General features: G+C 53.3%; 1 protein-coding gene across 4 annotated transcripts in view; it reads left to right on the top strand.

Annotated features, from left to right (window-relative positions):
• PLCG1 (phospholipase C gamma 1) overlaps nt 1–26,547 on the top strand; it is a 52,018-nt gene that overhangs the window by 10,907 nt on the left and 14,564 nt on the right. For all 4 annotated transcript variants that reach the window (XM_052789432.1, XM_052789419.1, XM_052789426.1 and 1 more), the window contains exons 2-13: nt 12,552–12,704; nt 13,846–13,939; nt 14,494–14,541; nt 19,505–19,589; nt 20,441–20,524; nt 20,867–20,889; nt 22,088–22,160; nt 23,180–23,281; nt 24,047–24,165; nt 24,989–25,074; nt 25,407–25,527; nt 25,976–26,144. In XM_052789432.1, coding sequence (XP_052645392.1) covers nt 12,552–12,704; nt 13,846–13,939; nt 14,494–14,541; nt 19,505–19,589; nt 20,441–20,524; nt 20,867–20,889; nt 22,088–22,160; nt 23,180–23,281; nt 24,047–24,165; nt 24,989–25,074; nt 25,407–25,527; nt 25,976–26,144 — 1,157 coding nt within the window. The remainder of the gene's footprint in view (nt 1–12,551; nt 12,705–13,845; nt 13,940–14,493; nt 14,542–19,504; nt 19,590–20,440; nt 20,525–20,866; nt 20,890–22,087; nt 22,161–23,179; nt 23,282–24,046; nt 24,166–24,988; nt 25,075–25,406; nt 25,528–25,975; nt 26,145–26,547) is intronic.

The following is a 26,547-nucleotide window of genomic DNA, read 5'->3' as shown; positions in this document are numbered from 1 at the left end:
CAGGAGGAGGTCTCAAGTTCTGAGGACCAAACAAATCCTGGGTGAGGTCATTAAGGAAAAAACAAACCCAAGTGGTAGAGGAGCCTGGTGTGAAGACCATCACCAAGAGCTCCTGCTTCTCCTACGTAAACTGAAGATAATGTCTCCTGCTAGGGCGGTGTGTGGCTTAAGTAGTATCTGCTCAGTGCCTGGGGAACTTCAGTTGGATGGTGCTGTAAGAAGATGCCATTGACTGGTTATCAAACATACACTTGGTTTGGTGATGGAAGGTGAAGCCAGCACCATCAGTGGTCCCATCGTGGTTAGTGCAGATAGAGCAAAACTGGTGAAAAGGGAAGAGGAGATTCATTGTTGCCATTTTTAACCACTTTGGGACAGAGCAGGTTTGATTTTACCAGCAGCTGCTCTGGTAACTCCGTCTGCCTCTTTCTCTGGTTCATGGCATGGTGGGTGGAAGGGACTCACGTGGAGAGTCTGAAGAGGAGGAGGAGGAGACATGAGAAAGTGCCTCAGCTACTCCCTGCACTATCAGTGGAGTCGGTACAGCCCTCTGGGGCCTCTCCCGCAGATAATGGCACACAGGGAGATCTAGGGGAGGGCACACGTCTGGAAATCACATCTGTGCTTTAGTGAATACTCAGTCCTTGCTGTCTCGAAAGAGCTTTTGAGTTGAGCATGGCAGGGGAAGAGGTCAGGCTGTTGTGGTGACCTCAAATAGCTCAGCAGCAGATGGGATCTTTATCCTGTTCTTCTCTTCCCAGCTTTACCCTGACACTGAAGAGCTCAAGCCCTGGTAGGGACAGGAACAAGCCATCTCCGTGCTGCCCATTGAATGGCCTGGCCAGCAGTCATCTTTGCTGTTAAATTGCTGTCATGGAAACTTGATTGCATCGGCTGGTGGGATGGGTGAAAACTGAGTCATGGCATCTGAATGTCACCGGCATTTGCTGCCAGTGTGACAAATCTTTTCTGTCCTTCAGTTTTCACTCCTGTACTGTCCTGGGGACAGTGTGTGGTCACTCTTGTCTCCATTTGCTTTGTGGTGGGGCATGACTCCCCGGGCATGAAAGAATCAAGGCGGCACCTATGTTGGGTGCAAAAATCCCCAAAGACCCCCAAGGAGAGCTTGCTGCTGTTGGACACCCAGGTCCCCAGATCCACCTCTGCCAGGGCTTCCTCATCGGCCTGCCAAGCTCCTGGCTGTCAGGCTGTAAGCTGGTGAGCTGTACCTTCGACTGCCTTGCGCACTCAGGCACCTCTGGATTGCCATGTCTGCCCTTCTTTCTTGCTTGTTTTTTGCCAGTCTGCTTGGTCCCATCCCCTTCCCCACTCGGGCAGTGCTGGCAGCGGGTAGGAGTCCTCCAGCTGGCTGAGAGTCCGGGGACTTCAGCGACCCTGTAAGCTCAAGGAGAGGGATGTGGGGATGTTGCACAGAAGTGCTCCCTGTTGGGCCCTTTGACGGGAGACACCTGCCCAGGGAGCAGCTTCCTTGAGCATCTCACCCCCTTCCATGCCGAGATACAGGGCTGTGTCGGGTGCCCCCATTGATCCATCCCTGCCCTCTGCAGTACCTCTCAGATCTCCTTACTGCTGCGCATCTGCCTGGGAGGGAGGGAGAGCGGGAGAGGAAGGCTGGAGGAGCTGTGCTCGCAGACCTTCAGCTTCCCCCATCCTCCTACCACTTTATTATGCTTCTGTAAGGTCATTACATTTCTCGCTCAGGCAGGGCTGAGGGGGATGGAGCCCTTGATGCCACGCAGGAAAAAGGTCACCTTGGGGATGGCTTACAGAGCCATCCCTAGGCAGACTGTCTGTCCAGAAGCACTGGTGCTGAGCTTCCCCTTTCCATTTGAGTCAGTGGAAGCTTGAGCCTCTCAAACAGACCAGGCTGATGACTTAAGGGTAGCTCCGTTGGCTGCCGCCAGCCTTAATTCATCTGGGGAAGGGACACCGACTTCTTCAGAGCAGCATCTGTGCAAGCAAAAACCGAGGCTTTACCCTAGCGGGAGTAGCTCTGCTTGTATTTGGGGTGGAAATGTGTTCCCGTGTCCTGTGTGGTGAAGGTGCCATAAGTCCAGGTCTCATGGGTGCCAGCCTTGCAGATTAGAGTAGATATGACCAGCAGCCCTGGGCGCCCAGCCTGGGGTTTGGTAGAATCCAGAAATCCTGGTACAAAACCCTACAACTTCACACAGACAAAATTTCTGTGGAGGACAAGAGGGAGCACCGAAGCCTCCTGGGAGAGGGATCGCTGGGGCTCTCGCCTGGTGTTTGCCATCTAGCTGCCTGTCTCCATAAGCTCCCCACCGCTACCCTCACAGGGCTACGCTGTAGGGACAGGGTGAGGTGTCATTCCCTCCCCCGGGATCGCTGGTGTCCAGCAAGGGGGATGTTTGTGCTTCCCAGACCCAGTGCTGTGCTGGGTGAATTCTGCATCATGAACTGTGACTCTGCTTTCATACTTTGCAGACTATTCATGCTGCTTGGGGTTCACCCCTCCTCATAGCAGCTGTCCTAAAGTTGGGTGCTCGTGCCCTGCTGTAGACAGATAAGATAACCTCTAAGAGAGACCCCAAACTGCAAAGTGTTGGATGGTGGGAGGGTATCTGGGGGGAGATACCAAATGGGCTCGCTCTGTTCTTCACTATTCCCGCAGTGTTCCCTGCTGGCCACCCCAGAGAAGAGGCATGGGCCAGATGTGCTCTCTCCAGTTGTCATGGAAGAGATGTGTCTCCTAAGAAGTTTCTTCCCACCTACCTTGTACGCTTGTGTAGGTTTGGACTGAAATGCCCATCCCTCCTTGGGCTGTGAAGGGAGCCCCAGTGACCAGCTTGCATGGGATGCTCCATTTCTACTGACTTGGGAGAAAGCTTGGTGGGGACTGGGAGAGTCAGCAGGAGCGTAGCATCCCATACGAGAAGTTCATCTGCTCAGGGAGGAAAGCCTGGCTGCAGGACTGGGCCAACACTTCCTTTTTGCATCCAGCAAGCCCCCCGTGTGCCCTGCAAACACCCCTGCCAAAGGCCCTGCTGGCAGCAAAACAGCCTGAGGGGAGACAGCAGCCGGGAGAGTGGAGAGCTGGTCCCTCTGGGGGAGTGGAGGTGTTCCCTGTAATAACCCTGCTAGTTAACTGCTGGCCATTAGCTGATATTGGGTAGGAGACATCCCCCAATGCATCCTGCCCCATTTCTCCCAAGCCTCTCTTCCTCCTTCTCCCTGTTGGAGAGGTGTTAGCTGTAGGTGCTTGGAGGCAGGGCTGCTCGTGGGATGTAGAAGGATTTTGGGACTGGGGGACTCCTGGTGCTTCTTCAGGGGCTCGGGCGGTGACTGCAACAAGTGACCGTGTCTCGGCATCAGTGTCCCACCTCTGCTCTTTTGCTTTACCTGCTGTTGTGGTTTCTTGTCTGGCTCTGGGATGGACATACCGGTGTGGCATTTGTAGCAGGTGCTCTGGGCTGATGCGCTCCCCCGGTGACATGCTCTCTCCGTCCCCACAGCTCCAGGGGTACAACCAAGGGGGCTGTGCAGCGGAGGCTGGGGAAGGAGCTGGAGTGCTTTGCCCAAGGTCATGCAGCCCACCCGGGGTAGAGATGGGTCCAGTGCCACCTTCTCAGCTGCGCTGAGGCAGCGCGGTGGTGATGGACACGGTGGCAGTGCTGGCAGGGAGGTGCCTCAGGCCAGCTGGGTCTGAGTGTGAAGTTGTCCCTGGGAGGCTGGGACCAGCAGGGTGGAAACTGCCAGCCTTTACGTCCCCCGTCTGGGCTGGGCTGTGGGCAGAGGCTGTGAGATAACAGCATCCTGCTTCACTCACTTGGGGCATCAGCTTTGGTTTTTTAACTTACATTTTCTTGCAGCTGAGAGTAAGCGGGAGAGATGTGCTGACGATACAGGACAGGCAGCTGCCAGCCTACGGCTATCTCTGCTTCTAGCACTGGGAGGATGTTCGTGAGCTCTTGAAGGCCACCTGCGTGAGGCTAAAGCTGGTGGAGCAGCAAGGTCTGGGTCAGCCTGGGGAGAAGTCCACAGTGCCCTGTAGGAGCAGGCTGATGTCTGGGCAGAACCTTTGCCTCCCTGCTTCCAGCCCGTAGCGTGGGTGGGTGGGATGGAGGAGGGAAGGGCGGTTCCTCGCATCCTCTCCTCTGACCCGCAGAGTGATGCAGCTGCGTAGCATCTCCTAATCTCCCTGCGCATCTCCTCTAGTTTCCTCTGCAGTTGATAAGGATTTGGGGGGGGACAGGGGAGGGAGGAACTGGAGCTCAGAAGCCGCAGGACACGTGGCCCAGGGGTGCAGCAGAGGCAGCGGCAGCCGGAGGCATGGGCAGGAAACACCGGTGCCCACACAGCAGCTGCGCAAAGCAGCCGGCGCGTCCCTGCGTGCCCCGTGTGGGCTGCCCGGTGCGCGCTGCCGGCGCCTGGGCAGAGGTGTTGGCTCCCAGGGCGGCATTTAAGCTCTCTGCCAAACCCTCCTGCTCGACGCTGATTGACGGAGATCGTTGAGAGGTGAGCCAGGATCTGAGCTGGGATCCAGGCTAGTCCCAGTCATCCTGGCTAAGGGGAGCTCCCTGTTGTCCCATCTCCAGCCCACTGAGCTATTTTTTTTTCCCAGCATCTTCCCTCCCAAGGTGCTTTCTGGTGCAGATGTTGCTGCTTCTGGGGTAGAGCTAATGCAACAGTTGCTTCATAGCAAAATGCAGTGGCTCGGAGCAAAAATTGCTGTTTGCTGATGCAGGTAGCAGTTGAGATGAAGCAATTTGCTGGAGCAACCCGAGACACAACTGAGCTGAGTCTGGAGGGGAAAATAGCTTTACCTGCATCTTCTCCTGAGGCAGGAGAGGTACCTGCACGTTGCAGCAACAAAAGCAGTAGGACCCAATGGTCCCCTGAGCACTAGGGTGGCTGTGTCCCTCCCTGGGACAGTAGTTAAAAGGGCAGCATGGCCAATTTTAGTTCATAGAGGATGAGGGATTCACTGGGGCACAGGGCATTGCTGGTTTGGTATTTATGTTGGCCTCCACAGATGCCTCAGCCTCCTGCCCTCCAAAAAATTAGTAAGGTCAAATTAGAGGCCTCAGCTGGTTTCTTGTTGTCCTGTCTGGATGGATAAGCCATCTGTTAATGGCATGGGATTGTCCTTCGGAAACCTGATAGCTGATGCACAGCAATGCTGATGGCAGGCACAGCAGTGAGCATGGCTGGGAGGAGGATGCAGTAACCTCATCGCTGCGTCTCTGTGCAGAGATATTTAATTCACCATTACACTGTCTGCCTTAGTCTCCTCTATTAAGGGAAGCTTGTGCGGTTGAGAGGTTGAGCTATCATCACTCTGAAAACCTATACTAATGAGAGACGCACAGCTTTTCCCTTTGAAATATGTTTTTAATAGGTTGTGGTTACTACTTTGCTTCTTGCGGAGGGGATATAAAGTGGAGGACCCCACTTTTTTGCATCATTATGAATGCAATGTGCCTTTTGTAAGAGCCACCTTAATTTTTGCAGTCCAGCCAAATTCAAGCTCAGATAGTTACTGTCTGTCCGATTCCTCCAGCATCCCCGATGGACGCAGGGATGGATCCATGCGTGGACGAAAGCCGGGCTCGCCCGGAGCTTTGCAGGCAGAAGGGGCTTGATAAATAGTGAAGTGCAGGCAACGGGGCTCCAGACTGTGAGGTGCTGAAGGCTCTGGCCCCTGTCCAGCAAAGCACTTAGCACACGCTTGACTGTTCCCCTGAAATCATTGGGGAGTTTTGGTTGGATATTTTTTTTTTTTTTTTTTTTCTGAGCGGTGTTGGGTTGCAGTCAGCAAATCCGAAGCATTGAGTGGGTGCGGAGCAGCCCCGGGCTGGGCAGGATTGCTCGTGGAGAGATAAACCAGCTGGTGAACGCCGGCACGAGAAGGTTGGCTGCAGTCCTCCTCCAGACTCCTGCAGCTCCTGATATCTAGTGCTGGCCTGAATGTCCATTTCAGGGGGCTTCCACTGAAATATTAAGAGGGAGATGGCGCTACTTTATTCTCCGTGCTGTTGCATAATAGATTTCTCTTATTTTTACCCACATGCACATACAGGTCGTGTCTTTTTTTTCCTCTTTCTGCCTCGGTAGCTTTTCCCTGGGGGCCTGACTGGCCAGCACCCCTTGCAGTGATGGGAAAGCTGGGGATGACCACAGGATTGTGCTCAGTGGGATCCACAATGTTAAATAGCAGGAAGGCTTTTTTTTTTTTAAACTCTTTTTCTTTGCCAGAGTGAGTAGCCTGGAGGCTTTTCTGCTGCTCCAGGGCAGGATCAGTCTGTGTCAGCCAGCTAAGGTCGAGCTGGGCTGGGAGTGACCATGTATGTGGCTGTCACTGCACCGTTTGTCCCCAAGGAGACACGCTGCACCGAGTGATGCTTGTTGAGGCGGTGGGTGTTTTGTTAGAGGCTGTCCCTGATAAATCCATCCTGGAAGGTAATCTGGGCTAAACGCTCTTTTTGTCAGCTTTTTGTTTGTTTGTTTGTTTAATTTAATCAGTTTTACATGTTTCCAAAAATCCTGTGGAGGTGGAGATTTTGCAATCCTCGGAGCCCGTTCCAGGGTGTCTTTATCCTTACACGTTACAACACCCTATCCATCAGCGGTTAAACGAGGCTTGGACGAAGTTTCGGTTTTAAATGACTTTAAGGGTGGATCTGGTTTTCATGTAACCAGAGGGTAATTTGGGGTTTTGTTTTGTTTTTTTTTTTTTCTTAAATGGTGCGGGGGGTGGATCTGGGGTCAGCTTTTTCTTTCTGATGCAACCCACTCCTGCTGAAGGGAAGGCTCTTTGCCCAGAAATGTGACCATGTCTTTTTTTTTTTTTTTTTTTTTAAAGTGCTGGAGGCAAGTGGAGGGCCAGACCTTTCTGCTGGTGGTAGGCTGGGGGGAAGCTTGGGAGGCTGTGAAGGGCACAACCTGTTTGCACGGCCACGGCACGGCTCAGCTTGCGACGTGGAACCATGTGAGGAGCTTAGAGCATCTCCGGGCTGGATGGGCTTTGCTGTCTCCTTCCCAGAGCCTCTCCTGGCTGCTGCCTGCACGCCCGCCTGGGAGGGCTGGAGGATGGCCAGCGTGCTCCAGGCCTCCCGTCTCATCCGCTGCTCATCTCTCCCTGCTTGCTGCTGGTCCCTGCTCTGAGACATCTCAGCCCTGCCAGACTGCAGCGGGGTTTATGTTCCAGCAGAGAGCTTCTTCCCTCTACCTCCGCCATCTCTGTGGCACCAAGTTCTTCCTCCTCTTGCTACTGTCTGCATGGGATGAAGACCAGTTTCTACCTTCTGCAGTGACTGCTGCTTTCCACAGCATGCTCTGGGAGAGGGTAGCTTGGGGAGGAGGAGATGTGGCCCCACCAGACGCTCATCCCCTAGTCTTTGGCCGCATCCCTGGTAGGTCTTTCCCAGCAAGGACCCAAGGTGCAGACCCACGGTGGGACGTGTGGGCTGCTGTCATGGAGCCCACGCCACCTCTCCCCTGGGGAGCTTGCTGGTGCTGAGGGTGGTAGAGCGGTGGTTAGACGTCATTTCTAGCATGCGCTCTGCAGTTCTCCACTCATTGCACTCATAGGGAACCTCTGCTGTGCTTCCAGCTCGCCTCCACTCGTCTGCCCTCTCCTTTTTAATTTCCACTCCCTGCTCAAGGCTGGCTGCCAGGTTCCCCTGCCTGCCTGCCTGCCTGCCCTGGGGGGTCCAGGCTCCCCCCACAACCCTCCCTGCAGGTTCGCACAGCCGCAGGGCTCTGCCCGAGGAAACGCAGGCCCTGGCGAGCAGATCCAAGTGTATGGGATCAGCAGCCAATGGCACTTGCTGCAGCAACCGCAGCGGGAGCGTGCTGGGGGGGGATTAAAAGACAAAGGTGGCCCAAGCCTGGGAGGGCAGGGAGGCTGTCGTGGGCGCTGGGTTTCCTGTTTACTGGCAGGAAGGTGGCTGGGGTGTGTGGAGATGGCTGTGTTTGACTTGGGGCTCTTGCACGCTGCAGTGGAAATAGTTACGGGTTGGAGTTTGGTTTATTGTCTGGAATAACATGCCCAGCCGTGGCGGTGGTGGGGACAGGCGGGAGGATGGGGAGAGTGGTACCCGGGCGTGGGAGAGAGGAGTTAGTGCGAGCCAGGGGAGGGCAAGGGGAGATGGGGTTTGTAGGCTCTGCCTCTGTTGCCTGCAGGCCCACAAGCTGGTCGCAAGGTTGCCTGCAGACTTTCTGCTGGTAGCAAAGCTGAGGTTGAGCAGTGCTCAGCCCAGGCTGCAAAACCCACCCAGAGCAGGTTTTGCACCGCTCAGCTGTGCGCTCCTGCGGCAGCGGGCCCCGGCTGGTGCTGTGCAAAGCTGGGGTTACCCCCAGGAGCTGCAGCAACTGGCGGAGCTGACACAAGCAAAATCAGCGAGAGAGAACCCTAGCAAGACCTGAGGTGTAGCAAGACGTCTTCATCTCTCCTTCCCCCGTGCACGGTGGCTCCTGGTCCTGTGCTAGCAGAGGGGTGCTGGAGGGAGGACCTGTGGTGGGAGGGAGGCAGGGGTCGGTGCAGGGAAGCAGCGTTTCAGCACTTGCTTGGTCAGGATGGTGGCATTTGCGCTTGCTGCTCTTCCTGCTAAGAGTCATTTCCTTTCATGCTGCAAGGGGGCCGGGAAGGTATTTGAGTCAGTAGAGACAGCGGGGTTCGAGAGGCTGATCTGCTGCTCTGCGGCAAGAAGAGCTGCACAAACCAAATCCTAAACTGCCTTCTCCCTGGCACATGCAGGCATGTTTGGGAGGATGAGAGAGATGAGCAAGCAGCTGCAAGCATGCGTGGGCTGGAGGTTTTTACTCTGCTCCCTCCAGGTGCATGGTCCTCACTGAGGCTGCCCTTTGCCCTAGGAATTCCCTGCGTGCTTCTGTCTTTGATAAGCACCTCACTTGCTCCAGGGCTCTCCCCGTTGCGTGGTGGATTTTAGGTATGCAGTTTGTAACAATAGCTCTGTCTTACTACTTACTAACCCACCGGTTCTCCATGCAGCGAGAGGTGAGTGCAGGGCATAGTTAGCACGCTGCGGCATCCCAAAGTAGAGATGGGACGCTTGCAGCGTGATGCAAAGGAAGGCCATTAATATTTTGTCACCTTCCTTCAGTAGTTATTGCCTGGTAAACTACTATGAAAACCCAACTGCTAGTTCTTTCCCCACTGTGTTCGTCAAGCCCTGCATCCTTCAAAGACAGGATTAGTCTTCAGCCCTGCTGTGCATGTCCTGGATGCAAAGCCCTTAACTGTGATCCAGGTTTTTAAGGGCTAAAATAACATGCTGTGTCACTAAGGATGTAAGCACATGGGCAGGTTACGGCAGGGCGTGCTAACGTTTGAACTTCTAGCCAGCTCATTTCCAAAGGGTAGGTGATGCCTTAGAAAGTCACACCCTTGTTTATTTTAGGGAGCTTGTCTGTCCTCCCTTTGCAGCCCCAGGGAACTGGGTCTGTCTGTGCTCTTGTCCCAAGTTGATGAGCTTTGGAGGGTTATTGCAGTGGTCAGTCTGGATATGTCCTGTGTCAGGCAATGAGCGGGCTGCCATCATCTCCAGATGCGCACCCATGGTGCTGCACGGTGCATCCTGCCGAGAGAGGATCCCACATTCCTCATGTCAGGTGTACGAGTCCCCCCAAAGTCAAGCCCTACGTCTGGCTTGCCATGGTGTTCGTTTCAAGTGAGCATCATCTCTCGCGATGCAGTTCAGTGCTTGCTGTCAGCTGCTGCTGTGGATGCGGAGCAGGTCGCATTTCTGTCTAGTTTTAAACTGCAGTAAATTTGAAATGAAAAGTGAGTCGATCCACAGTGAGTGCCGTAAGTGGAGTTTAATTGGGAAGAATTACACGCCAGGTTTGCAGTAATCTCCATCCCGCATTGCTCAGAAACATCATCTGCTTTGGAAACGTGACTCAGAAATGTTGTTATTTGATTCCCCTGAGCATTTAAGAAACTATTTTTCCAGGAACCAAAGATTCTTGCATTTGGTGTTTTTTGTTGTGTTGTTTTTTTCTTGTTGCTGTTGTTATTTTCTCTTTGGTTTATGGCAATGAGAGTCTTTTCCCAGAATTTCCTCTGAGGAGGGAGGCTGCAAGATGCTCCCTTACCAGCATCTCTTCGGGTTCTTCTCCTGGCTTGGCGTTTAATGCTCCGGCATGCTCACAGCTGCCCTTTGCAGAGGAGCACAGCTCCGAGGTAGCTGGTTGCAGTTAGCTGCTCCTCTTCTCCACGAGCCACAGCTGAAGCTGCCAGGTTGATGTTGCAGCTGCACCATCAGATTCACCACCCGCATGTGTAGCCAGTCAGGTCTGCCTCCTCGCCAGCCCCAGGCCTGGATTTGCCCTGCTGTCCACTGCCAGGACCTGCCTGGGTCGGCTCTTGCCACCCTGGGCTGTCCCTTGTGGTCACACTGCTGCCTTACGCTTGGTCACCTTTGGGTTGGCCTACCGGGGACAGCTGCTGAGGTGTGACGCCAGCCCTATAACCTAAGGAATATCCTCAGAACGATGCTGTCCCCGTGCCCCAGAAGCCTGATGTGATGGTGGTGCTGCCTGCCCTGCCCTAGCCATCATCTGGTGGGCACCATCTGGGGGCTTCATTTGACCACGGCTTGGTTGCTATGCCGTTCATCTTGCCCTCTTCAGCCGTTCCCTGGAGGAAGCATGTTGACATTATGGATGTGCATGAGGATAATAAACATAAGCACAGCTCCCTGGAGTCACCAGCCCCAGCCCTGGCCAGGGTAACATGCTGTCCAACTGAATTACCAGCTTCATGACCCGGGACCCTGCTGTCTCCCATCTGGTGAGAGATGCAACTTTCTGAGATTTCCTCTGCAATCTGGGCTTGCCCCCTGACAATAACCCCCTCTGCCACTGCCACAGGTTCAAAAAGAAGCCATTTTTTTTTTAAATAAAGTCCATGGGACTCATTTTATGTGTACGGTACAAAACTGTGAGAGGTGGGAGCCTGAGCTGTTATCCCACCTCCCTCAGCTCTAGTTCTGACCAGCAGCTTGCGTATGTTTAAGTTGTTGATACCAGACCTCCCTGGTGGTGTCTCCAATTCAAATGATCTCCAGAGATTTGGCTGTTTTCATGCTTTTTCTAATGTTTTCTCTCTGGAAGGTCTTTGGCAGTAAGGTGGGGAGGCGGATTCTGCCTGGAAGCATGGGGGGCGTTGCTGCAGTCAAATCTGCTTCAGAGCTGTGGCAGATTCACCACAACTGGATCTCCAGTTTGGGCTTGGTTGATCCTTGCACTGTGCTTTCTTCTGTGGCCTTCTGAACACCACCCAGAGGTGATAAACATTTCAACCCTCTTTGGCTAGGGAAGGACAGAGTTTTCTTGGTGAAGATGGCACGTGTGTGAAGGCAGGGACTGCCCTGGGCATCCTGGTACTGCTCAGAGGAGCTGGGAGGATCCTAACGGGGCAGGGGGGAGGTGCTAGAAAATGCAGACATAATTTAGGGTGAAAGTGGGGAGGGGGGAGGCAGGGGCACCATCAAGTTGTTTAAACAAAGAATCAACTTAAGTTTCAGTATCTAACTTGAATTTGGAGAGGAGTGAATCTTAAATCTATAGTGTTAGTAAGTTGTGGTAGCTGCAAACAGGATTTCATCCAGCTGGGCAGGAGGCTGTGCCCTCAGAGGGTTAACTACTGTAGAAAAGCTTTCTTTAAAAAAAAAAAAAAAAAAAGTTGCTGTCCTGAAAGACAAAAACAAAAAAGTGCAGTTTGCAGATGTGTGTTGGGTGGAGGAAGAGGAAAGCGTGAGGTGTGAAGCTAAAGGGCAAAGGAGGTTGCAGTAGCGGTAGCACTGCCCTCTGCTCATCGTGCCTGGGGATTGCCGTGGGTGAGACACCCAACTGTTCTTGGGGGACACAGAGGTAAAAGGGGCGGGGGGGTGGCTGGGGAGGCTTCCTAGGGAACCGGTAAGAAGGGGCTGTGCTTACAGGCTTGTGTGCATGCACAACCACATGGGCGCCGCAAGAGAGATGTGCAAGATAAGTGGTAAGATCTCCGTGCTGCTTTGAAAGGTTGAGGACCACGCTGGGGCTCTTGAAGGGCTTGTCAGAGGTGAGAAGTGTGGGCAGCTTCTCAGGGAGGACCTGGGCACCCGTGGCTGTGCTGAGGACCAGACTGGCGATGCTGTGCTAGAACTCTAGGTGCCTCTTCAGCCCATGCCATCAGCAGTGGCAGGAGAGGACTGGGAGGCTGCTGTGATGGTCACTTGTTGCCTGAATGCAGTGAGCCCTTCTACAAGACACCATCCCTGGCACCTCCCCACTGTCCTTGGATGTCTGGCAGCTCTCTGCCTGGGCCGGGGCAGCCATCACATCCTTGCTTTCCAGCATAGCCAGGGAAACACAGTTTGCTGTTCAGAGCCTGGTACCCCAGTGCCGTAGGCATACCTGGGTCTGCCACCATGTAATGGGTGGTGATCCAGCTCTTCAGATGACTGAAACCACTTTATCCATGCCCTTCCTTCTCTTCCATCTTCATGGGATTTTCAAGCTATTAGCTGAACTCCCCTTTTGTTTTCCCTTTCTCTTAGTGGATATTCGTGAAATCAAAGAGATTCGTCCAGGAAAAAACTCACGTGATTTTGACCGATACCAGGAGGATCCATGTTTCCGACCTGACCAGTCCCACTGCTTTGTTGTCCTCTATGGCACAGAATTCCGGCTGAAGACCCTCAGCTTGCAAGGTAAAGCACTCATGGCCCCGGGGCTGTGCCAGGGCAGGGTTGGGCAAGCACTACATCACCACAGGACCCAAATTTCCGATGCATCCTTCCATGAGTGAGCTGGAACATATCTCTGGGCAGACGTTCTTTTCACCACACCGAGGAGGTGTCTTTGGAAGAAGGTGATGCTGGTTCCCTGAAGGGTACATATTGAACTGCTAGTTAAGTCAGTTAATTTGCCTGGTAAACGCAAAAGTTGGGTGAACTGAAGCCCCTAGTTCAAATGTGTGCTTGATTTCAAGTGTTTTATCTCAGCTTGGCATGTTGACGTTCATCAGCTGCATTGTGGTAACCGGCCCTATGCATGAAGTGGTAAAATCTCACTCGCTTCTGCTTAGCAATTCTGAGTGAGAAACTGCTGCCAGTGGCAAACAGAAACTCATGAAGCCTCAGTACTTCTGAGGTCTCAGCTTTCCTCAACCCCTTGTCTGTTGAGTTAAGCTGGACTTGGAGCACCCAGCCTTATGTTTTGCTATTGAAAGAGAGGAGGTTTATGCTGTTGAGTCTCCTTGTGTTCAGATGGCGGACAGGCTCATAATCACTGGCTGCTGTTCAGCTGATGGACAATATCTTTTTCTGCTAACAGTCTTGTGTCTTGTTTAAAACCCACGTAGATGAGTGCTGATGGAGGCAGTCATGCTGCCTCCTTAACATCCATGGCAAATCTGCCTTTTGGCTAATGCTGCGGGACACAGGGACAGAGACAGCTCTTCTGCCCTCAGAAAAGATGGAGCTGCTGACAGGGAGGTTATGGAGGAGCTGGCACACATTCCTAAGCAGGTGCTGGCCTGTCACCCAGGCCAGCCAGAGCATTACTGCTTGGGGACAAAGATAACCCCCCAGCTCTTGCAAACTGAACGGAGGAGAGAGTGTGACATGCAGGGGCAACGATCCAGCCAGCCACAGACATCCCACGGGAGGGGAGCAGGAGCTCGGCAGGGAGAGGAGCCGGCCAGAGCATCTGCATGGGAGGGACCTGTTATCAGAAGGGGGTGAAGGAAGGAATAGGGGATATAAGATGCTGGGGATACTCCCAAGAGGTTTGGGTTGGTGATCAGCTTCTATGTCCCTTCCTCCTAATTCTTCTGTGCACTTTTCACAGCCACTTCGGAAGATGAGGTCAATATGTGGATCAAGGGGTTGAACTGGCTGGTGGCAGACACTCTAAGGGCTGCCACCCCCCTGCAGATTGAAAGGTGAGGAACTTGTCCTTGTCCTGCACTTGTTTTCTTTTTTTTCCCTTTTCTGTCCTTTTTTGACAGAAAAAGGTGAGCATAGTGACAACATCTCATTCCCTCTCTGCGCCACACTGACCTGGCACTCCTGCCTCTGCAGTCGAGAGGCTTCATCCTGTTGAGCTGCTGTGCTACACCGTATAGGGCCAGAGTTTGATCTCACACGCATGCAGGGAAAAGGAGCTTTACCACGAAACAGATGTTTTTATGTGTGCCTGGCCTGTATTATCTGTAGCAATTCAGCGTAGAGGCATGTAGAAGAGAATACCTTTGGTTTTTGTCTTATCTGTGGACTCGCTTTTAGGCAGAGACATTTTTAAAGGGGGGCAGGTTGCCTGCATGAAAATAGGGTAGGCTGCCTCTGGAAGGGGAGCAGAGCCAAGTTCTCTGGTGGGAAGGAGGGCTGTGAGAGTGGGCAGCGTGGCATTGAGCATCTTCCAGAGACAGGAGCAAACCAAACGGGCTTGTTGAGGAGCTGGGGCTAAGCATGTGCATGTTTGTGCCTTTCCATTTAGGTGGCTCCGGAAGCAGTTCTACTCACTGGATCGTAACCGGGAAGACAGGTAAGAAGAGAGAAAACCCTTGCTTGCACAGATGTGCACATTCACAGAAGGGTTTGAGCCGGAAGGGTTTACCTTTGACTTGAAACCATAGCCTTTGCTTTGGATTTTTTGTTGGGTTCTTTAGGTTTTTAATTTTCATTTCCAAGGAACCTTAATCCAAGTCCCAGTACTTCCCTGGCTGATTTTCACTGAATTAAAAAAGCATTAAAAAAAAATTGTCTCGTTTCCATGACCTATTTCCCAGCTGTTTAGACCCAGTAACACCTTGAGAGCCCATAGCCGTGAAACACCTTTACCCCCAGCTGTTATCATCCAAGGAAGCAGACACCAAAGAGCCAACAAGTGGCTGTGGCCACCCTGTCAGGGCTGAACTGGGTTGTGTTTGTTACTCTCCACCCTGTTTGGTGGTCCTCAGGAAGTCCATGAGACCATGGATCATCCCACTGCTTGGCTTCTAGGCTAGGGACACTACTTGTGGGGTTCTTGACTGAATGCTTAGTGATGTCCTAGCAGGTGAAATGTCATGCTTGAACCCATCATGAGAAGATAAGGGAAGGGAATTGGGTCATGACCTGTCATGAGGAGATAAGGGAAGGAACATTTCTCTGTTGAGGAGGCGAGTTCCACCACGCTCTGCTTTCTACTGCCACTGCTGTTGCCTGCTTTCCCCAGCCCCACGCCGGCTGCCAGTCTCCTCTTCCTGAGGTGCTGTTATTTGCCTCTTTTCATCCCTGGGACATGCTTTTCCCCCATGATGTTGACTGAGCCCATTAACCTTTCAGCATTAATTTCCATGTTACTGTGCTCCCCTGCGGTAAGGGGATTCCTCCAGTCCTGCTCTGGAGACGACAGTGCTGGAGACACCGCTCGCACATCAGCTCGTGTTCCCCAGCTGTGGTGGAGCACCCAGGCCACATCTGCCCCCTTTATGTGCCCAGGTTCCCAGGCAGGGCTCCCTGCAGTGCACCGGCAGATCTCTGGGCTCCAGAGCAACCTTTGCTTGATCCCTGTCAACGCCATTGATCTCACACTGCTACTGATTTCCATGCTTCACCCTGAGCCCTGGAGTCCTTCTCATCCTTGCAGCAAGCTCCTGCCAAGAAACTCACCCCACAAACCTGGCAGTCAGTGCCAGGGGCATGCCGCTGGGGACCCGTGGGTGACTGCAGTCAGACAGGTTGGTCCTGTGGATCGGCAGGCAGACATCACTGCTCTGTACTCATTAGGAGAAGCGAACAGGTCCTCTCATGCCGCTTTGGTCCCCACCACTGTGTCCCTCCCTTCCAGCTGCAGCATCCTGCCCTGTGACAGCCAGGACAGGCAGACGGCCCTGCTGTCGGGCAGCTGGGGGTTAAATTCAACCTGTCCACATCTTGGAGCAGAGTGGGAGTGTGTTGCGTGGGGGAAATCCCGCTGCATTGGACATTTTTGCCTTTGCAATGATTTATATCGTGGCCTGGCAAGAGCACTGTTGGGTGCACGGGGATTTTGCGGAGGAGGGATAAATCCTCACAGAGGCAGAAAGGGAAGGAGAGGCACCTTTAATCTGTTGCAGCTGTTCTGCATATGCCACACACCTTTCAAACCCAGGCTTGGCTTTTATATGCAGTGTACTGGTTTTCAGTGGTGACCGGGTGTAATATTTCTGAATTCAGCAATGGAGAGCACTGAGGCAGGTGCAGGGTTGCCTGCGTGGGGGTTTTGGAGGATGAATGCAGGAGAAATGGAAAAAATTGGTCCTTTTTCTCATCTGGTTATATAGTAAAACTCATGAAATGGCATCCCAACAGAACAAAAGAGATTGCCTGTATAGATTCGTCTGCCCGAGGCACGGTCAGCAGAGCTGAAAGACAGCCTGTTGCATCTCTCTTGTTGTTTTTCTCAGTATCACCTTTCTATTAGCATTTAGAATTAAGGTAGCAAAATAGAATATATTCCTTACCTGTCAACCAAGGAGAGAGGTTTCAATGCAAACTGCTTAATTAGAAGAGCTGCTGCTCCAGCCCAGGCAGCAAAAGGAGCAAAATAGCAATAGAGGGGGAATGTGGAAAGATTTGGGGTCTCCCCGTTTTATAAGCATGTGTGTTTTCTGCAAAGTAGAGGCAGCAGTTATGGGGCATATACATCTCTTGGATGAAATCTTTGCCCATATGAGGAGTTTCAGCATTAACTTTGGTGTCGCTGGGCTCTCTGCTTTTGCTTCTCAGCCTGGAAATGGCTTTGAAAAGGGAACAGTGAGTTGTGGTTTTTTTAAAAACACTTCTTTTGCAAACCATCCTTGGTCCTTTCCAGAACGGGCAGGTTTTTGGCAGCTGAAGAAATCATTCCTGGCGTTCATGTACCCCACTCTCGCCCCGCACCCCAGCCTCCTGCACTGGAGCCCTTTCCTTTCCGCCTTCTCCCGGCTGGGTGCCTGTGCATACCTTCCAGCATGCCGGCAGATGTTGGCTGTTTTCACTGGCTGCTGGGCCTTTGGGTATTTGTTTTTCCAAGGGAGGTTAGGTGGAAAGAGGAGGATAACAGGATGCTGGGGTTTTTTTCCTAACTGCTGCAGAGGAGACTGTTTCACCTCTGGCTAGGAGAGCTCCCCATGGCTGGGAGCAGAGTTACAGCACTAGAGGCTGGGGTGGGGAACATTTTCATCCCCTGTGAGAAGGCTGGATCTGTCCTTTGGCCTGTTTGTCATGAAACCTTAAAAAACTTCCGTAGAAGAAATTAGTTTGTTTATTTGGCTATTACTTTCTAGTCTCAAAATACTACCAAGCTGTTTATCCAAGGTCTCCAACACTTTAACATTATTAATAACACACAGTAAATAAAATCCTTCCATACCCCATCCTCCTACTGAAGCAGAGAGGGAAACGCTGGTCACAGCTTTTACAGGCTTTGCTCTCACCTCCCCTGGTGCCGTCGCATCGATGAGCACTGCTGTGGTCCAACACTTACGTGTGAAACAGCCCAGCGTCACCGGAGCCGGGCACTGGCTCCAGCGAGTCTTGAGCCTGATGCCTACTGCCGGTCCTGCTGCTGCAGCCCCTCCTGCTCTTTTACCATGAGATTTTTTGCAGTCTCAGCCTCTCACCACGGAGGCAGGGGGATTGCTTCTGGGTGGCCCTGGGGACTGTGGGTGTCCCATCAGGGGTCCTACGAGAGCTGCTGCATGCTGTGGTCCTTGACACGTGAGGGCATCTCTCGCGTGCCACCGTTGTGCTCCTGGCTCGGTCCCCCCACATTGTCCCATTTTCCTGTCACCCAGGACCCCGTAGCTGGGACCCCCTGCCCTGGGGGTTGCAGAGCACCCTGCATGTGACCATGGACACTGGGTGCGTTGGAGAAGGGAAAGGGCAGGCTCCCCCCAACAAAACACTCACACTGAGCCCCCGGGGTAACTTCTGCTGCTGGGGGAGGTGGCGGTGCAGGGGGGAGATACCAAAGCTGCTGCTCGTGCTGAGAGCGTGTCTCTGGCTCTGTAGCTCATACAGCCAGGAGGGAAGGGGAGGCTGGTGCTATTTGCCAGCTTTTTTTTTTTTTTTCCTGTCTTGCCAGCCAGTGGCAGGACGCTGCCTGCACGGACCTCGGCTGGCCGGGTGCTGGCCTTGGGCACGGCACGGGAGCCGGGCCAGGTCCTGCTCTGGCCGTGCGTGTGTCCCGGTCCCCCATGGCTCTGAGCCCAGAAACAAGGGCTCTCTGTGTCCCACTGGCTGCGGTGGCCCTTGTCTCTGCAGCGCCTGACACCAGCCGGTTTCTCCCTCTCCTTGGGGCTCCCTCCTCCTTTCTGTGTCATCTGAGATCACCCCATTTCCAGGGGAGACCGTAGAAGAGATGCGGTTCACGCTGCCCCTCTGCATCGCTGCAGATGACAGCGTGACCCCTGCATAGGACTTCTTCCCTGGCGTATTTATGTTTGCACCCCAAAGCCATAAGTGTTTCCAGGGTCAGTCCCGCCCTATGCTTTGTGGGATGGGGGAGCATCCTGTAGGGTCCTGGGCTCCCACTTGCTCAGTGGGGGGCAAAAGCAGCATCTGTGATTGCTGGGGCGGACTCAAAGAACTTGTTTTTAAGGCAGGAGCTGCCAGAAAATGATTGCACGCAGACCTCTCGGCTTCTTAAATCCTGCAGATGGGAGACAGCCACGCTTTTCCTTGCTGCAGGGCTGTTGCCCCATGGGGGAGCAACGCTGGAGCAGGCAGGGGCAGCCCAGGGCTCCTTGCTGCCTGCCTCTGCCCGCCTGGGTGTGGGATCCTGCTCAGGGTTGGCACTGGAGCCCTCCCCAGTCCAGGAACCGGCACGTTTGGTGCAAAGGGCATCGGGAAAGAGGACAGCCACGCTGGCTGCCCCGTGCCAGCGGTGTGTGTGGCAATGGCTGGGGGAGCGCATCTGGGCACGACGTGGCAGTGCTGTGCCTGTGGCTAGACACTGAAAATGGTTTTTTTCCTCTCTGTAGGATAAAATTAGCTGGGTCCAAACCACTTGCAAAGTCTGCCCTCCTCCAGCTCCTTGTGTAGGCCAGGGAGTGGGTTTTGGAAGGGATTTAGTCACCCAGCATCCATGTTGGGGCACAGAAACTTGAAAAATGCTTCTCCCTGATCGTTCCGGTAAAGCAGTAGGCACTGTGTGCCCATTGCAGCATCGGCTCGAGTGGGCTGAGGGTGCTGGGACTCTCCCTGCAGTGTTGGGAGCTTGCAGAAGCAGTGTTTACAGTTCCCACTGGGATGTAAGCACCTCTCTCTGCTGCCCACATGCAGCGTAGGTGCAGGGTTCACTGGGGTGGAAAACGTTCTTCTGTTCTGCCTTTGGTCCCAACCCTGGTGTCCTTCTGGGGATCTGCATCCATCCTTGTGTGTCACAGCTGATGCCCCTTTGGGCACGGCTGCTCTGTGCATGTGGTGTCCCGGTCCCAGGGTGAGACCCCTCCATCGCAGACCTTCTGAACGTGTTTTCCCTCTTTCCCTTGCCGAGCCAGGATCTCTGCCAAGGATCTGAAGAACATGCTGTCTCAGGTCAACTACCGGGTCCCCAACATGAGGTTCCTGCGGGAGAGACTCACGGTGAGCGTGACCCCTCTGCTCTCCTCGTTCGTGCTGGGGACCCTCAGCAGCCCGTTGCCTACCTTTGAGAAAGACCTGGTGGTGGTTAATCTCCCACGGTGCATTTGCATATTACAGAGGCTCCCAGCCTTTCCCAGGAGGGCCCCCACCCACGGTGGCGACTGAAGAGGTGCCAGCTCTCACTGGGTGCCGCACCTTGGCCCTTTTGTGGCCAGCACCCTCTCTTCGCCCCACCCTGCCTCTCCCACCCCCCACATTGCTCCTGGCTCTGGTCGTGGGCTTTGCCCCAGTGGGGTAGAGTGCAGAAAGACAGGCAGCGAGGCCAGCTGGTCCTGCATCCCAGGTCCTGCATCCCACTGCCACCGGGTGACAGACGGCCAGCTCTGCCAGCATCACTGCAGACCCAGGAACAAAGGGTCATCTCGTGATGACCAGCCATTTCCACCAGCACTGAACTCCGAGGCCAAAGAGCAGTGTATCCAAAGGAGAGCACACGCTTTGGGTCTTGCAGTTTCCAGACACTTCAGATGCTCTCTGCTAACAAAAATTAAAATGATTGTTTTGTAGCTATTCAAGTAAACGATAACGCTTTTTAATCAGCTATGTGATGCCTTTATGTGGGTGAGCTTGGGGAATCGCATAACTCGGTTTAGGATGTGCCTGTGTCCTGGGCACTATGGGGTCCCACTGACCCCAGCAGAGATAGGCAAAGGTAGGGGGCAAAGTCTGGCCAGGCTTTGGCCTTTTCCTCCTCCTTTTCCCCTGGGAATCCTGGTGGGAGGAGACACTCCTCAGGCTGTGCAGAGTTGCCTGTGGCCCCTGTAAAACCTCTGGGCGTTTTTTTGCCACAGGATGTGGAGCAGAGGAACGGGGATATCACGTACGGGCAGTTTGCACAGCTCTACCGCAGCCTGATGTTCAGCGCACAGAAAATGGTAAGAGCTGAATTCTCCAGCGCGGTAAGGGGAGGGATAGACCATATTTGTTACTGGGCATTCTCTCTTAATTGCCTTTTTAACCCTGCTGCCCTCAGCTAATAGCTCTTGTCTCCTGCCTGTGGGCCAGGCATGACAGGGAGTAAAGAAGTTATTGCTTTAGGCTGGTTAGCATGGGGCTGCTTGGGCTGCTGGGGACAGGGGAGGCAGTGGATGAGCAATGGCTGTAGGAAAGCCAAGCTGCTGGTTCGCTGTCCCCATTACCTTCTCGATCAATTTGTGCTTTCACATACGTTGGTGAGATTGAGTGCAAACCTAATGCTTATGCTTCTTCTTTTGCAGATGGATGTCCCGTTCCTAGAAAGGTGGATAATTCTCTGTATTTGCTGGGGAAAGGGCTGTTTTCTTTTGCTCCATAATGTGCTTTGGTGCCTGCAGCAGAGTGTCAGGAAGGAGGAATGCTGCATACCTCTTGCACACCACCGTGCTGCTTGCGTTTTTGCACTCTGAATAAGCATCTTTGCTGTAGACACTTCAGCTCCGGTCAGTAAGGGCTCGCTTCCTCCCAGACATCCCACTGAGATCCAACTCAGGTCAGCCACCTCAAACCAACTGACCGGTTTTGATGTGAAATAATCAGACCTTGAGCCATCTCCCAAAGGTTATCCTCATGGCTGGTGCTGGTTGGCCACAATGCCAGGGACTGTGCAGGCTGTGCGCAGTGCACTCCCCTCTGACTCCTCTCCCGGCAGTGCCTGTGGTGCCATTGCCAGCTGTGCCCTTCCCTGCCCTGTGCGCATCTCGGCCATGGTAAAAATAGCTTGAATTTAGACACGAAAGCTAAAGAGTGAAAGACTTGTTAACTTTTCCAGGTAATTCCCCATGGTTTCCTCTCTTTTTTTCCTATAACCATAGAAAAGAGAGTTGGGAGGGACCTCAGCAGACCATCTGGTTCATCCCTCTGCCCAGTGCAGCCAGCACTGCCCAGTCTGTTTCTGGGTTTTTTTGCTGTCAGTCTCCAGCATGGCCCTTGGCTGTCCACTGCGGCTTGCTACCTCCATGGACAGTCTTTTGAGTTAACTGGCTACAAACAGTTCCTTCCTTCCTTCCCTGCCCTGCTGCCTTGAGTCCATGTCCTCTGGATGCCTGTAGCTCTGTCCTGTCTACAATCACCACTTGACTGCCCCGTGCCCATTTAGTTCCTTTCACTCTTGTACAAGCCAGCTCCTCTATTTTTTGTGCAAATCAGTCCCTCATGATTTTTGCTGCCCTTCACTGAAGTTTCATGTTGTCGTACCCTTGGCAGCGTGACTCCTGGACTGTTCCTGGAGCAGTCCCTGGCTCTGAGATGTGGACATATAATTTCAGCTGCCGTGTGTTTGCCATTGTGCCCTCCTCGTCTCTCTCTGCACATCCCGTTCTGCCCTTGCAGCGCTGCTTGCTCAGGGCACGTGTTGCTTGCATGCACCGTCATGGTTGTGGATGGAGTCTGATGTCATGGCAGTAGCAGCTGGTCGTGCTGTGCTCCATGAGTGACTGAAGCTTCTCTCTCTCTGCTCTCAGGGGTGGAGAAAGGTCCGAGCACTTCAGGGTGTCACTGCTGGAGTTGCAGAAGTTCTTGCTGGAGTACCAGAGGGTGAGCTCAACACAGGCCCAGGGGAGGGACAAGAGGGCAGGCACCAGTATTGGCAGGGGTCCGATACTCCAAGGGTAGCCTTGCCATTGAGCTGGGATGATTTGGTCATGGGGTGATCTGCCTGGCACAGCCACAACCTGAGCACACCCTTCCTGGAGCAGGAGGTGATGCAGGGGGAGCACTGGTGAGGGTAAACCTGGCCGGAGGTCCCAGGAGGGAGGAACTGGTCAGTGGAGATTTACCTGGTCCCTGTGACCTCAGCTGGTTAGTGAAGGTTTGCAGCAGCTGAAGCACCTGGTCCATTCTGTCTGCTCAGGAAGTCTCAGCAGCTCCTGAGGAGCAGCCGATCGATTTGATTGCTGACCTTTCCTTTTAAAAGCGATCTTAGGTCATTCAGCAAGCACAGCATGCGCGCTCAGATGCACGCGAGCACAAGCAGTGCATTTGTGTGCTGTGCAGACCCTTTATTTCGACTCTTGCTGGGCTCCCATCTCATTGCCGGTCTCCTTGCCCAAGAGGACAGGGGTGGCTCGCAAAAGCACTGCCATGCCTCACACAAGAGCGTGGGGGCTCCTGCTTTGCACCATCCTCCCGGTCTCCCACCACCACCTCCCTGCCCGTGGTCTGCCCGTGGTCTGCAGCAAGCAGAGAGTTAACCAGCAAAGAGATGCAGCTGTTTTGATGGCCTAATGAAAGACACCCAGGGAGAGAGAGAAGCAAAAGGAAGCTGAGTTGGCTTCTGCTGCTGAAGGAGGAGGGATGGCAGATGTGTGCAAAGGAGCTATTGGAGAGAAAAATGCATGGCATTGAGAAAATGAAGACCACTTACAAACAGGGCAGATTTCTGCAGTTGCATGCTATCTGGCATTTGTGCTGACAGTTGAATTCCTGGCAGAGATGGTCTTGCATTGAAAACTGCCTCCTTAATGGTTAAAGCTTCTAGTTGGATGAGCTGCATGTGGTTTCGAATAATACTTTCTGAAATGCTTTCTTTTTTATGTCTCTCTTGGGATTTGCAGGAGCTTTGGGCTGCAGATACCCTTCAGGTACAGGAATTCATGTTCAACTTTCTGAGAGACCCTTTGAGGGAGATTGACGAGCCTTATTTCTCCCTGGATGAAGTAAGACACCTCGAACAGTAGCGTGTGTGGAGTGGGGTGGAGTAGGGTGTGACATCCCCAGTGCGATGTGTGCTGCGGTGTGACAGCTCTACTGTCTGTCTCTTCACTGCGGGGTGGCGGTGCTTAAAGGATCACAGCTCCTGTAAGCTGCATTGCTGTATCAGATGAACGTGGTGGGTCACCATGTTGCACAAGAGCTGGTTGGCGAAGGGAGTGACTTCTGGGCTCTCTTCTTGTGCTGAATGCGTGCAGCTGGGAGTGCTCAGCAGGCAGTTCATTTAGAGGAGGAAAGGGGCTGCATTTGGCTTAATGCCCCTCTGGGGCATGTAAGGATCTTTTCAAAGCAAGAATAGCTGAAAACAAAAGAATAAAAACAACTGGAGATGACCATGTCACTGGCACTCTGGACCAACTCCCACACAAGGTCCCTTGACTCACATGGCTTTAGTGAGCTATTGCCTGCCATGTGAGCTGCAAAATAAAATGCAGAGCAACTCGTTTGTCTCCAGCTAGGTTGAAGGATTTGTACACAGATATCTGGCACAGCTCAGAGGATAGGTGGCAATACCTAAGCTGTGGTTACTCAAGCACGCTGGGTCAGGTAGCTGTGTGCTGTCTTCGTTGCCTCTGGTCAGTCTGTGCTGAGCTTAGAAAATAGCTACCTGCTTGGTAGCTGCTGACACGGAGGGTGAAATGTGTGTGAAGCTAAACCACAGCACCTGGCTCCTCCACATCATTAACACGCTTCTGTTTTTTCCTGAGCAGTTTCTCACCTTCCTGTTTTCCAAAGAGAACAGCATCTGGAACTCGCAACTGGACATGGTGTGTCTGGAGAATATGAACAACCCACTCTCCCATTACTGGATCTCCTCCTCACACAACACGTAAGGACTAGGGGATGGCTCTCTCCACTCGTCCACTCCCAGTATCCTCTTCCCCTGTGCCAGGCTGGGATTCTCCTGATTTTGCCTGATCCCAGTGATGGGTTAAGTAGACTTTTCCAAACAGGGGTCAGTACATTACAGACCTTCGTCTTGGTGCCCCAATCCTCCCTCCATCATTTAACCATCAATGTTTTGCTCAGACATCCGCAACACACATCTGCACAGACTATGCTTTCAGGTCCTGGGCTGTCATTCTGGCGATTTCTTACCATTAGCAATGTCATCTTCCACAGTCTCTAAGGACAGATGTGATAAAAACCTGGCAGGCTGAAATTGGCCATTTTCCTTCTCTGCTGCTGGAAGAATCTTGCAGGAACTGCTTTCTTTGCAGACAGACTCTGTGCTCCCCGTTCATGGGATGCAGTGGCAGCACTTTAGCCCAATTTTAAAGGACCGAGAGCGTAAGCCAGCTGAGCAGCCTGGAGGGCAAGCAGCGAGCTCCTGTCTGCCTGCAAGAGCTGGTCTAACTCTGCTCTTGGGCTGCTTCTGGCAGGTGCAGGGGGCTCTTTGTGGCACCAATGCTGATACCGCTCTTTGAGGCTTATCTCAAGAACCAGCAGCAAGGCTGGACCTCAGAGTAGCAGAGGCTGCAGCCCCTTGCAGTAGGGGCAGAGCTGAATCCCTCACCTGGGGAAGATGGCAGGTCTGGAGGAACGTCGCTTTCGCCGTTCCTTACATCGCAGGGGCAGGTCTGCGATGTCCCAGCAGACATCCATGCCCGCGGTGAGCGTGTTGCTTTGCTGATGTCTTCTCTCACTGAAAGGTACCTGACAGGGGATCAGTTCTCGAGCGAGTCCTCGCTGGAGGCGTACGCCCGCTGCTTGCGCATGGGATGCCGCTGTATCGAATGTGAGTACCCGGAGCTGGCACATCTGTCTTTGTCGTCACAATAGCTTGCGGTGGTCGGGGAAGGCTTTGCGTGGAAAGCAGGGCTGAAGGCTGACGTGCTAGTGGCAGCACTGTCACCGTGACGTGCTGAAAGGGCTTGAGGTCATTTGCTTTGTGGGACTGGGTGGTACGTGCCCGAGCTTTTGGTCCCCCAGAAAGATCTGGACTTGCACCTTGCTCCTTTATTAGCATCCAACGTGGTTCCTAGCAACACTTAGTTCAGTCCATCTCATGTCTGTGTCCTGCCTGTATTCCAGCCTTTGAGCTAAGTTTACCCTGTGGGTCTCTTTCAGTGGATTGCTGGGACGGTCCCGATGGCATGCCGGTCATCTACCATGGACACACCTTAACCACCAAGATCAAGTTCTCTGATGTCTTGGTCACTATCAAGGAACATGCCTTTGTCACCTCCGAGTGAGTACAGCAGGGACCTGGACTTCAGCTAGCAGAGCTGCCAGGAAGGCAAAGAGAGGGTAGAGCCAAGCCTGTAGCAAAGTGAAGCCCACCTTTATCCAGAGATCTGGCAAAAGACCACGTGCCTGGGATTCGGTGGGAAGAAATCATGTTGTTGTGTCTCCCAGCCAAAGGGAGATTTGTCCCAGAAAGAAGTTGTGGGAGGGAAGGCTTTGGGTAAACTCCAATAGTTTGCCAGTCCTTCTGCACTCTATGCATTGCCAGCAGCAGTGGGGACACCTTGCTGTAGGGTGGTTACATTGAATGCTCAAGACGGCACAGATCGCTATTGATGCAAACTGCTCTTTGAGGGCACAGAGGCCAGGTCTTGAAGTGAAGCTCAGAAGGCCTTGGTTCCATCCAGACACCGCGCTGGTACTGGTACTGATGGCTCTTTTCCTGCTCCCAGTTTCCCCGTCATTCTGTCCATTGAGGACCACTGCAGCATTGCTCAGCAGAGGAACATGGCTCAGAATTTCAAGAAGGTCTTTGGGGACATGCTGTTGACCAAACCAGTAGATATTTCTGCTGACGGCCTTCCCTCTCCGAACCAGCTCAAGAGGAAGATTCTCATCAAGGTGAACTAAGTGGAGAGAAAGGGGCCACATGGGGTGAGGGTGTGGGCCCAAGGGGAGCTGCTTGCCTCTGCAAGGGCTTGACAGTGCCTGGGGTGGAAGTGGAGACATGATGCTAAAAACAGCTGGAGACAAAGAGCTCTCTTGCTTCAGAGGAGCTGCTGGGAAATGAGCTCAGCAGCTGGGTGCTGCCTTTCCTGGGAGCTTGGGGGATGTTGGTATTTCTGCTGCAGAAATCACCTCTGAGAAGAAAGGGTGGGACTGTAGTGCCATTTGATAATGTCTGTGGCGTGGGTCTTACCTTGGTCCTTTTAGTCCTGAGGAACCCACTGCAGCAGACCTAGAGTTTTAGGGTTGTTCACCAGGAAATCCATGCTGCTTTTTGGGTGCCTGCTCCCTTCAAGCT

The sequence above is a fragment of the Harpia harpyja genome, chromosome 1 (genome assembly GCF_026419915.1).
Source record: "Harpia harpyja isolate bHarHar1 chromosome 1, bHarHar1 primary haplotype, whole genome shotgun sequence".
NCBI classification, from domain to species: Eukaryota; Metazoa; Chordata; class Aves; order Accipitriformes; family Accipitridae; genus Harpia; species Harpia harpyja.
This window is presented reverse-complemented; position numbering and strand designations above follow the sequence as displayed.